We start from the raw sequence: 12,024 nt of genomic DNA, 5'->3' as shown, positions 1-12,024 counted from the left end.
GCAGGGCAGCGCCCCGCCCCGGGCCCAGGCAGCCGGGCGCAGTCTGGGCACGGTGGCATCCTTGCCCAACATCTTCCTCCCCGGGCTCCAAGCATGCGTCGGGGTCTCACAGGCGCTGCGCCGAGCCTGCTGCTGTGTGCACGGCCGGCAGGGCGGGCCGTGCAGCGGGAACGCCGGCCACTCGGAGGTGCGCGTGGACAAAGCCCCTCAGGCCCGCTCTTGGCTCTCTGCTAACTCTTGGTGAGGGCTGGGTATGAAGGGGCCGGACACACCTTCCTCGGTGCCACGCCGGACAGGACCCAGACGCCCGGCCTTCTAGCTAGGAGACTAAACTGCAGATAAGCCCAAGCCCCACATTCCTATTTGGCTCCACAGCCCCCGCCACGAGGAAACCTCCGCACTGACAACCGACCCACCCAGCCCCCAGCAGCACCCGGCGGAGGCGGGCAGCTCAGGAGGCCCTGCTGCCGCAGCACCGGGGACACAGAGGCGCCGGCGCAGCAAGGGATGCCAAGGGTCCAGGCCAGCCCCACAGCCCTCTCAGGGGGAAGGCACAACCTCCCGGACAGGCAGGCCCCACGTGCCGGACACCTCAGTGAAGCCAAGCACTCCTGCACGGTCCCACCGCCCCACTCAGCTCAGGGACGTCACCAAGGTCCCCTTGCCAGCCTGCACGGAGAGAGGAGAGCGGCGGGACAGCGAAGGAGGGGCCACCTTCTGTTTCCCACACCAGCGGCACCCACACTCCTTCTTGCGCTCTCCCGGCGTGAGGCACCCTCATTTCTGTCCCCCCATCCTCTCAGCCTCTGCCCAGGGCCTGCACCCCCTTCCACAGTGAAGGTGCTCACAGCCCTGAGAGCTCAAGAACCCCGTCCCCAGCTGGACCCGCACGAGCACCATGGTGGGAGTCCAGGGGTTCCTCAGAGTAGCAGCTCCTCGACTCTGAAGATTGGGAGATTTTCATAAGTGAAAAACAATTAGGATATTCCAACCCAGCTTACAGCCGTGGGCGGGCAGCCCAACTCGCTCTGTTTCCTTCCCAAGCATGACACCTGCGTGCGCACCTCCCAAGGGCAGAGGGCGATTTCAGAGGGGGGCGGGGCAACAGCAAAGCACAGAGGTACCTGAGCAGGGCTCCCGCCTGCTAGCCCGCTTCTGACAGGAATGTGCTAGCACGGTACTGAATTTTGTTCTTTAATTAGAGTGACTTTTTGGGAAGGAAAAAAAGAGCGTTCAGATGACCACTCCAAGAAAAATATGAAAACCTTTACCAGGAAATCAAGAACAGGCAGCGAAAGCAACCTGTTCTGCAACCCCAGACGACGCGGGGCTGCAGCTCGCCCCTTGGGAGCCGAGCGGAAGGACAGGCCACAGGCGCTGGCGCTCCGGAGGGGCAGCGCTCACACCCGGCCCCACGCGGCCGGCGCTCACCAGGCAGCTGCCCATAAACCCAAAGCAGCAACACATGCCTCTGGAACAAAAGCACCCCCGCAGCAGGAAACAGCGCCCACGGCATCTGAGTGAAGGCGTTGGCGACACGCACCTGGCCCACGGCTGCAGCCCTGACGGGGCGTCCCGCGGCTACAGCTCAGCGTCTTGGGTCGGCGGGACAGCAGACACCCTGCGTTCACCGGGGCTTCTGATCTGGTCTTTTGCTCAGACTGAGGCTTGGCAACAGCAACCCGGAAGGGAGGCCCTCCATCATCTGAGGACGGACAGCACGGTCTCTGACATAAAAGGTACACGGTTCTCTCTGAGCCCCCGGCTCTGCCTCTCCCCCAGACTAACAGCAAAGGCAGCAGGAAAACACAGACATCGCACAGCTTCAGAAGAGCCGCCCTCCACACGTCTGTCTTCAGAGCGCGCCTGGGCCGCAGCAGCACCAGCCCTGCGTACCTGGGTGCACGGGGTCCGGGTCACGCCAACACCAGTCCCAGCAGACAGCTGCCTCTTCTAGAACCTGGAAACCTTCGCAAGACACATTAGTCTGCAATAATCCCTGTGCTTCAGAAGATTCCGAACTAGGGGTGCAATTTCTTCATATGGCTTTGTGGTATCAGGAACACAGAGAACCAGAACATTCTCACATTTTATTTCAAGACACTTTTCACAAGAAAGCACAAAAAGAAGAAACAACTATCCCTGCAAAACACTGCATCGTAACAGACAAAAACGAGACGACACAGAAAAACCAACACACTTAACGGGCACTACCTCCTAACAGCCACTGCAGCTCGCCTGCTGGAAACACGGCTGCAACAAGGAGGAGCAGCGAAGTCCGCAAAGCCTCCTCCGGAGGCTTCCAGCCCTGGGGGGACGAAGGTAAAGAACCTGAGAGGACCTCTGAATCCTCCGCGTCGCACCGTCACCCAGCCCCCACGGGCTCGCAGCGCTGGCTCGTCTAAGCCACTCACCGGTTGAGCTGGTGAATAGAGCACCGACACTTCCACCAGTGCGCGGCAACGCTCCACGCCCGTGACGCACCGCGCGCAGCCGCCCGACTTTACGGGCGCACCCGCGCTCGGGACCCCCGTTCCTCTCACCCCGTCTCATGCTAATCACGCGCGTAAGCGACCTGACGGGGCCTGACAGTGACGGTGATTAGGAATATGCCGAACTGCCTAGCACTTTTCTAGAAACGCAGCTTTAGCTCTGCTTCCCTAGTGCTTTCCTTCCAGCTTCTGCTGTATTTAACTATTAGCTACTTGAAGACGAAAACCCCCTTCTGGCTACCTTACTTTTAGCCTCAAACCTCAGGGAAAACGGTTCTCAAGAGAGGTCACGTCTGGGGATGACTGTGGAGATACACTCGACACTCATGACTTCTGGGGGTAAGGAGAGGGCCCGCACCCTCACAGGGTCAGAAGGGCCGGTCGAGGGCCTGGACGGTCCACAGGGGCCACAGCGGTTCTACTGTGACTGAATTACAGGAACCACCTGGGGAAGAAAACACGGCCCAAAGCGCTCCCCCCCAGAAAACACTGAGCTCACACTCTGAGCAGAAGCAGAAAGTGACTGCTGAGTGGAGAGAACAGCTGGTGGCCCAGACACTTAGCGACAAACACTCAAGGTTAGCAGGGGCGCGACCGACAGCCCCAGCGGCCAGAGGCAGACCCCTGACCTGTCTGTGAACCTGCCCAACCTGGGTCATCTCAGCAAACAGGCTCCTCCCAACCCAGGTGCTAGTGGCCTTTCTCCCCACTGGGCCTGTGCCAGGAATCGGCGAGGGAGAACCGAGTCCCCCACCAGGAGCAGAAGCTCCCACCAGAGGCCGCACAGGAGCCAGCCGGCCCAAGAAGAGCCCCGCGCTCTGAGACGCTGTCACCCCCCTCCACGGGACTCACCCAGGGGCCAGCAGCTCCCTAAGGACCGACTTCTAGCACCAGCGCCCAGCGGCACCTGCAACGAACCCCACACACGAGTCTGCGCTCGCGTCTCACCGACTGCACCGGGCAGGGGACATCTCCAGGACTGGCTGACACCGCCAGAGATGCTGGAGAGAAGGGCACCTGGGACCGACTGCGTGGGCGCTCCACCCGCCCCCTCGGAGGCCCACGTGCACCACCAGGCAAAGTGGCCTCCAGCCACAGGTACGAGAGGACATTGCTGCCGTCACTGCGGGGATGCCAGCCCCCAAACAAAAGGTGTGTTGGAGGTGATTAAACTTTCTAGAGACCATTTTGGTCATTCTTGAAATTAAAGAGAAACCTTTATTTTCAACAAAACTGCCTAGAAGAGATGGTTCATTGATCCACTAGGAAAGAATCTCTCACCACATACAGCACCAAAATATGTATTTAAAAAATTAAAAACACACAGCCCGCTCCTCACACACACGCATTTCCCCAAAAGCCACGCATCCCAGACCAACAGGGTGAACAGATCAACCCAGTGCCCTCGCACAAAAGGAGTCTGTGAGTCAGGATTTACAAACTTACAGTCTTTCCTATGAAAAAAACAGAAACAAACGAAAAACCAAGCGGGTAAGGAAAAACCTCTACACGAAGGCCTGACGAGACTTGGGAGAACGAAGAAAGCGCACTGTCTGCCTATGCGCCCCCAGGAAGCAAGACCCCCAGCGGTGCTGCTCCTGCCCCAGCGGCCGGGCCCTGGGGGCCGGAGAAGCCCTGCAGGAGCCAGGCGCCCCACGCACCCGCGGCGCAGGGCAGGCGCCAGCCTTCCGGGGAGACAGCGTCTTTCACCACGCGCTTTCCTGCGCTTCCAAGGGCCGGTTTCCCCTTTAGAGACGGTGCTGGGTCAGAGAGGAGTGAGGGGGTAAGAGTTCTCTGCTGCGGGAAGGTCCTGGGCCCAGACGGCGCCGTCACGAGCCCCGTGCGGGGCTCGCTGCAGACTCTACTTGGGCTCCTCGATCACACCTTTGCTCAGGTCTGTCATTTTGGGGTATTTTACTTTCTTCTGGTCCAGCTCATTCTGAGCCCAAAGGAGGAGTTTCAGTAATTTTGCCAGCTTGGGTGTTGACTCACGGTTTTCATAATCCAGGACAGCTTGGTTAACCTCACTCCACACCTGGAAAGTAAACACATCTAATAAAGGCAACTGCACACGCGGAGCACCAGCAGAGAGGGTGTGGTCACAGCGTTCACTTCACTCCCCTAGGAGACCATCTTCACACGAGAAGCGTCTTGTTTACTTAAAGACATCGAAGCCCGTGACCATGACGCACTCTGGAGGATGTGAAACACATTCCTTGCCCAGAGGTGCTCACGGTGCGGTCAGCAGGTGTCACGTCTGGCCCAGGTGGCGGTTACATGCCAGGAGCCTGGCATAAGAGTCCGGCAGAGAGGAGAGCCCAGGGGGTGGTCCTGGTTCCATCCTCACCAGCCTCAAGAGAACACCTGAGGTTGGCCCCAGGGCTGCGCCCCTTCCAACACCACGGAGGCCACCGGAGAAGGGGGCTGTGGCCAGGAGGTGACCAGCTGTCCCGTGGCTGTAACTCAGAGAAGCAATAAGGAGAGCAAACATTTGGGAAGCAAATATGGGACCTGAATTAAAAATCTATGAGACGCCTGTTTCTAAACATCTTCAAACAGGAGGAAGGTTGAAATAAAAGACAAAAATCGGCGAAGCGCCTCAATTACCACGTAGTAGAGAAATTTAGGACGCTTTGCGCTCCTAGTTTGACAGGATGAGAGTTTAAAAATCAGGCGGAAAAAATCAGTATCAAATGAGGGAGGAGCTGGGGCCATCCCCACACACTGTCACAGCCATAAGCCACGTCCCCCGCTGTCCGGAGGCCCCCACCCACCGTGAGCGCCCACCGCAGCAGCGGGGGAAGGCCAGCCCGGGCCCCACCTTCTGCCTCTGCATCATGTTCAGGAGGTCTCCGAAGGGCGACTCCTCCGGGTTGTCGAAGGCCAGCAGTGCCAGTGTGCGCTCCATCTCCGTCAGGCACTCCCGGCTCTCCTCGCCCTGCTCAGCCAGCTGCGTCTGCGCGAACTCCAGCGCCGCCTCCGTCTCCCGCTGGCGGATCAGCTCGATCAGGTGCTGCTGCTGCTCAGCGACAAGGTGGCCGGGCGTGAGTGCGCAGCGGCCAGCACCGCCCAGCGTGGCCGCGCTAGCTTCTAGTCAGAAGGGCATCCAAGGGGCAGAGTTCCCTAGCATCTCTGAGCTATTAAATGTGCATTTTTCAAGCGAGGAATAGCTTCTGAAATACATAAGACAACAGCTAACACAAACCCCTTCCCCATGTAAATCAAAACAATATTCTATCAACGCAAATTAGTCTCGTTCCTTGGGAATCACCGTGAATCACCTTAACTTATTATTGAGTGTCTGCAAACCAGACGCCCCTCCGGCAAAACTCACTTGCAGGTGGAAGTAAAGGTGCCGGTTTGTGTCCAGGAGCTCTGGGTGGAGGCTGTTGATCAGCGCGATGGCCTCCTGAATCTGGCCTTTCAGGATCATCTCCCGGATTTTGATTCGCTCATCAAGTGTTTCGAGATCAACACTAGGTTCAATCCCAGATTCCATTCGAAATTTCTCTGCTGCTTCCTTAAAGCCCTCTGAAAATGAAAACCATCGTCATTGCTCGGAGAGTCAGCAGGACGTGACATGAAGCCTTTTTCACTCTTGAAAGCCCACTGGCCTGGAGAGTAACCTCAGGTACGAGCTGCCCTTCTTCAGGGATTTGGTGTTAACGCCTCTGCGACTTGCTAGCTATGCCCCTGAGGTGCAGACATCCGAAAGGCTGCACGTCTTCACCGCCCAACCCACTCAAACACTCTGACTCCCCCTGCCCGAGGCGAGGACGTGCGCTGTGGCTCCCAGTAGAGGGCCTGGGGACCTGGCCACGCCCACTCTTAGCGAGTTGACAGCTCTCAACATCAAAGCAGCATCCTTGCACACACATACACCCCCCAACACGTGTGCACACAGCTATAGGCTGCCATTTCCTCGCCACCTTTCAAAAAAAAAATCTTAAAAAAGACTAACGTGAGGCAGAGGATCGGGGTGCTGGGAACTAGCAGGAAAGAGAGCCACACCTTTTGGAAACAAGGCGGTTTTTTCATCCCAGAGCTACCCTCTTCCTTTCTAGAACCAAAGAGGGCTGCGTGTCAGCCGCAGAGAATGCTCTCCCTTCCACACGCTTCTGCCCCACCCCTCTTCTGAGGTGGGCACCCCTTTAGAAACAGTCCAGGACCAGAGTTACCGGGCTGGCCAGAAGACAGCAATTACCCAGGCCTTACACGTACTTCAGAGCACTCTTAATTATCTTCATCAACTGTAAAAACGTCAAAGGCCAAGAAACAGGATTATGCCTTAGGTCTCGGATACCTGGAATCATGAGCTCGCCTCCAGAAGAGATACCTCTTTCAAAGGAGAATTACAAGTTTGCTAAACCAGCACTGTGTTTTAATGACAGCTGAGCACAACCCAACTTCCCCACGGAACGTTAGTGGTGAAGTCTGACTGTGCGCACACAGGGAGAACTCTGCCCAGGGGCAGTATCCCTGGCGCAGGCGGTTACCTGTGACCAGGTAGTTCATGATGAGGCGGTTCATGTCTGCTCGCTGGACGTGTAAGTTATTGAGTTTTTCCATCCACTCATCTTTCGTGATTTCATCGGGTTTTTCTGTGTAACTCATTCTGATTTACTTCTACAGGAAAAAGAATTATATTTTAAGAATTGGTGAGGAATGCTATGACAATTGTGATCACTTCAGAAAAAAATACAGCGACATAGCAGGAAGTAAAAGGGAATGAGTGAGAAGATACTTAAAATGTGGGAACCAGCTAGTGCAAAGGGTCTGAGACTCAAACACAGGTTCAGGGACCAGAAGGAAGGTGGTGTGTTTAGGAGGCAGGATGAACGCAAGGAAGAGCCACGGGACTCAGAGGCAGGAGGGCAGCTGGGGTCAGATTAAGGCCTTCAGGTGACGGAGAAGCTTAGATGTGTTCTCTAAGGACAAAGGACAGCCACGGGGTACAAGCTACAGAATTTCATGCTATAACGTATGTGCTAAAAAAATGCCACAATCACACACCCACCAGACTCACAAAATCGTGTGTTAACAGGGACATCGCATTCTCCTGAACTCCCCTACACTGCTGTCAGAAAATACTGCACTGCAAAAGCATTTGGCAGCTGCACATGTGTGCTCCTTGCAGCCAGTTCTACTGCTAGATTGAGACCCTCGAAGACTCACCACAGCGTGCTAGACACAGATAAGCCTGCTCACAGAAACAGCGTTCAAAATGGCAAAGATACGGAGGCGTCCCCACCATGTTCATTCATCAACAGCACGGACAAACGAAATGTGGTTTACAGGACCACAATCCCTGGCCCAAAGCCCTTGGGCAGATTGGTTTCATAATTCAGAACTGTTCAGATCGTACAAAGACTATCTGGCATAATTTACCGTGTGTTGTATGACAGTCTCACTGGAGTCTGGGGCAGCACCCCATAATCAAATATTATTTCTTCAGTGAAATGTATGAGTATTCATACTAAGTGGAATAGAAGCCATTAAACAGGCTTTGCTAGGTTAGGTTTTGCCAACAAATAGGATAAAAACAAAAACAAAAACTTGGTTTTCAGAGTTATCTGGATTTTAGGGTAGCTAGGAAATGACTGTGATCATGTTCACGTCACAGAATTTGCTAAAGTAGTTAAAATAAATGAACACAACCGTATGGATGACTCAGAAACCAGCTGGACGAATAAAGCAAACCACAGCACAGGCCCAAGTGGGACAGTTTTGTAAAAAACAAAAACCAAGACAAGGTCTATAATATTTGTTTAGCAGTAAACAACATATGTAACAAAACTGTTCTGTTATTAAGTAAGGGCATGAAACAGGAAAGTCAGGAGGTGGTTACCATGGAAAAGGGGGCCCTGGGAGCATCTGTTGGGCTCTCAAGATGGGTGGTGAGCCCACCACTGTCCACTTCAGTTTTACCTTCTGTAACTGACAGACATTCTTGATATTAGTTTATACGTAGCAAAGTACATGCTAAAGTGCTTCAATAAATAAAAGCAATTAAAAGATGGCTCTGGTTTCCCAGTGGACATGGGAAGACCACGGGGTGGTTGGTGACAGCTGAGCAGGAAGACCACCGAAGAGCTGCCCAGTCCAGAGAGCAGTAGCAGCAGAAGAGCCTGAGGGCACAGTCCCTCAAGGTTCTGTGGACAGAGAGCCAAGGGGCCCTGCTGCTGGACCCAGTGTGGAAGGTAAAAGAACAAGACTCCAGGACCATGGGAGGTTTCAAGCTTGAGACCTTGGAAGATGGAGCCAGAAGTGAGGAGGAAGGGCTGGGAGTGGAACAGGTTTGAGGAGCTGGGCAAGTCTGGGCTATTAGACACGCAGCCACAGAAGTCAAGCAGGCACCTGGATTATAGGTCCCCAGATCAGCACCGGAAACATTAATTAGGGAAATATCCGCCACAAAATGATACTGAAAGCCAAGAGTTTGCCAAAGATGGCAAAGGGAGAGAGTGTGGGCAGGGAAGCAAAGCGGTGCAGGACAAAGTCCTGGGTACTTGGCGGATGCCAAACTCCGAGATCAGCAGACCGGAGGTGTAGCAGAAAAAAACTGGCGGCAAGACAAAATCGAGAGGTGTCGCTCATACAAACACCCTCTCTCAGAGCTACGACCAACTGCATAACTCGCTCAGATCAAGCTCTTATTCTGAGGCAACAGGGCGATATTTGAAAGTAACAACTTCGGAGAACTGGCCCGTTGTTCTGCGCAAGACGGATTCAGCAGTTAAATACTCAACAGACATAATTAAATGTCCCAATTCTGAAGCCGAGGAACACTTGCTTGCCAAGCAGCAAGTACGTCCTCACCAGCTCAGTCTGCTCTGAAGCGGTTCTGTATTAAAATAGCTCCCTTCCCAGAGACACCTGTGCCGTGTTTCTGTAACTGTCACTGTTCTAGCTGGCGACCACCTCTGAACACTGCAGCCTTCACTCGAAACGTGCTCCCGTTAAGAGCAAACACCGAATTACACAGCCCGGGCACCACCACGTTAGGAGTCTACTCCTGCCGGAGGAAAGGGGGCAGTTTGACTTGCAAAACTCGAGGGCGCCGCCTGCACCGAGGACGCGGCCCGACTCTGACACCCACTTGGACCTTCGACCCCGGAAGGCTCCCAGCGCGGGCCCGGCCGGCCCGGCGCACTCGGCGGCAGCGCGGCGACCCGGCCCGGCCCCATCTCTGGCTCGCCTCCACCCCCTACCCGTTCCCCCCCGCTCCCCGGTCCCGACTCCTGCCCGGGCCCTCCCCCCGCGGGCCCTCCGTCTCGCCGCCCCCGCCTGCCGCGCTCCCGCGGGGCCGCTCGGCCCGGCCGCCTGGGCCCGCCGCGGCCATCTTACCGTGCGGGCTCCGCCTGCCGCGCTCGGGTCTGGGGTCTCCGCGGCCGCTCTGGGGGCCGGGCCGGGCGGGGAGGGGGCGGCGGCGCCGGGGAGGGGGAGGCGGCGGCGGGGGCCGCGGCGGAGGCGGGGGCGGGGGCGGGGAACGGGAGGGCAGACGCACCGGCGGCCGCCCCCTCAGCCACTTCCCGCGAGATCGTGAGATCGCAAGCCGGCAGCCAATCAACTGCTCCCACGAGGGGGCGGGGCGCGGCGGCCGCCCGGAAGCGCGGAACTCTAGCTTCCGTCCTTGCGTACCCTCGCGGCGCCCTCGCTCTACGGATTGGCGCGAGAGTCAAAAGGCGTCGGCCGCCTCTGGGTAAGATGGCCGCCGTGGAGGCGTCGTTGTGGGGGAACTTCGCGCCAGGACGGCGACATCTGGACTGAGTCGGAGGCGGAGGTCCCAGCGTCCTTTCTGTCGTTTGTGTGAGTCTGAGGGCAGGGGGCGCGTGCGGGGTCAGGCGCCGGTGCTCCTCGCAGCCCCGAGGCGGGGTCCCTCCCGACCCAGCGCCTGCCTTCGCGCAAGCCTGGGAGGATCCTCCAGGGAGCGGCGGCCGGGAGCTCTCTGTTCCGATCGTTGGGGCGGCTCCGGGGCTACGCGATCGGGTCGCAGAACGCGCCCTCGCTCGCTGTCAGATGAGTCAACAGGGACGGGCCTGCCCTCGGGGAGCCCCCCGCCGGGAGCCCGGTGGTCCTTCGCGCGCGAGCTCCCCGCGGCCCGGGGCCCGGTGGTCTTTCCGCCCGTGGTTCCTAAGCCGCGCCGGCGTTGGGCAGGGGCTGCAGCCTTATGCGCCGGGGCCCCGAGGTGCTGCGTGCGGCCGCAGAGGCGCAGTATACACATTTGTGCTTTCACATGGTTCTTATTGTCCGTTTGTTGGAGTGGAATGCAGACTCAGAGCAGGGTCTCGTTTTCCCGCTGCTGGAGAGTAGAGTTAAAAGATTTTAGAGCTTTTCAGGCAGGAAATTGAGCCCTTTATCGGATGAAATCCGACGTCCTCCTGAATTGGAAGTCAGGGGTTAGATGGCTTCCTGTGATTGCTCAAAAGTGAACTAAATAACGTGAAAGTGGTGTTGGACTTCCGGCAGAAAGTTAAGTGCAACTCGGCAAATGGGTTTGACAACGACGACTGATTACCGACATTTTCCGTTAGTGGAGTGAGTTAAATCTGCAGGTCCGAAGTTTGGGCACAAATCTACTTAAAATGCAGATGCCAGTGTGGTACTTGTCTGTAACATCCTGATCAAGGACTTAATCCCATAAACAACTTTAGATGCCAACTTCATAGTGCCCGTGGAGGTGCAGATTTTAAAAATTCTTTTCAAGGGTGAGCGAGCAGAAAGCAGAGTTCCGGTGCCCTAAGGCGCTAGAATGCTCGCGTCTGAAGGGGCTGCGGCTGTGCCTTCTCTGCGGGTCGGAGGTTGAGGCCTCTCCCCCAGAAAGCCGCTAGTCACCTGGTCCTGCCCATCCTTAATCCTGTCTGAAGACTGGCTGCTGTTTTGTTCCCAGGTCCTCCCTGAGAACGTTGAGGCTGTCCTCTCTGCTTCTTGAGTTGCCCCTCCCAGGGGTCCTGCCAGCTCCTTTCTGAAACCCACCCAGTAGGCAGGGTGATCTCTCCCGGTCCCTGCCCTCTTCACACCCGTCGGAGGACACCCTCCCAAAGTGAGCACGGCTGAGAGCCTCATCGCTCCTACTCTTTCTCTCTCCAACCCAGGTCTCAGATTCTCTCCCCTCTGGGTTCGCAGCACTGCCTGGGCTAACTCCCAGGAGCGGGGAGACCTTCCCTGACGAAGCAGGAGGTAGTGCCTCTCCTTTTGCTCACGTGGTCCCCTAAACTGCCCTTTCGCAGCACATTACGTCCCTGATGCTGAACAGTGTGGCACAGCTCACCCCAGACGTGGATATCTGGGACATGGCACGAGTTCCACAGACACTTGTTGAGAAGATGGAGGAGTAGATGACTGAGTGGTGATGGGGACTTGACTAGAAGCAGTTTCAGCAGAAATGGACAAAGGGGGAAGTTAGCAGCCCTTGGTGGGCTGACAGTTTGTAGGGCAACAGAAGAGAAAGTAGTGGAAGATGAGCTCAATGGTGCAGCCTGGTTGGCGAGGTCGCGGTGGTGGCACCAACGGCAGAAGAACCATGAGGATG

At 56.6% G+C, this 12,024-nt stretch overlaps 2 protein-coding genes across 3 annotated transcripts in view; one reads left to right on the top strand and one right to left on the bottom strand.

Annotated features, from left to right (window-relative positions):
• Window positions 1-2,076: 2,076 nt before the first annotated feature.
• Window positions 2,077-9,993, bottom strand: GID8 (GID complex subunit 8 homolog). 2 transcript variants are annotated; one of them, XM_032461548.1, is made up of 5 exons: window positions 9,840-9,993; window positions 6,989-7,118; window positions 5,827-6,023; window positions 5,314-5,511; window positions 2,077-4,527 (listed from the first exon to the last, which is right to left on the bottom strand). In XM_032461548.1, exons 2-5 carry the CDS (start codon window positions 7,104-7,106, stop codon window positions 4,354-4,356), a joined length of 687 nt encoding a protein of 228 aa, XP_032317439.1. In that variant the 5' UTR covers window positions 7,107-7,118; window positions 9,840-9,993; the 3' UTR covers window positions 2,077-4,353. The 2 variants fall into 2 exon arrangements, with proteins under 2 accessions (XP_032317439.1, XP_032317440.1); XM_032461549.1 differs by lacking the exon at window positions 9,840-9,993 and adding an exon at window positions 8,341-9,608.
• Window positions 9,994-10,012: 19 nt separating this feature from the next.
• Window positions 10,013-12,024, top strand: part of DIDO1 (death inducer-obliterator 1) — a 52,198-nt gene continuing 50,186 nt past the window's right edge. The window contains 1 exon segment of the mRNA XM_032461546.1: window positions 10,013-10,301. The gene's annotated coding sequence lies outside the window, so the exon portion shown is untranslated.

Source organism: Camelus ferus, chromosome 19 (genome assembly GCF_009834535.1).
Source record: "Camelus ferus isolate YT-003-E chromosome 19, BCGSAC_Cfer_1.0, whole genome shotgun sequence".
Lineage (NCBI taxonomy): Eukaryota > Metazoa > Chordata > Mammalia > Artiodactyla > Camelidae > Camelus > Camelus ferus.
Note: the sequence above shows the minus strand (reverse complement) of the source record. Positions and strands in the feature narration are given on the sequence as shown.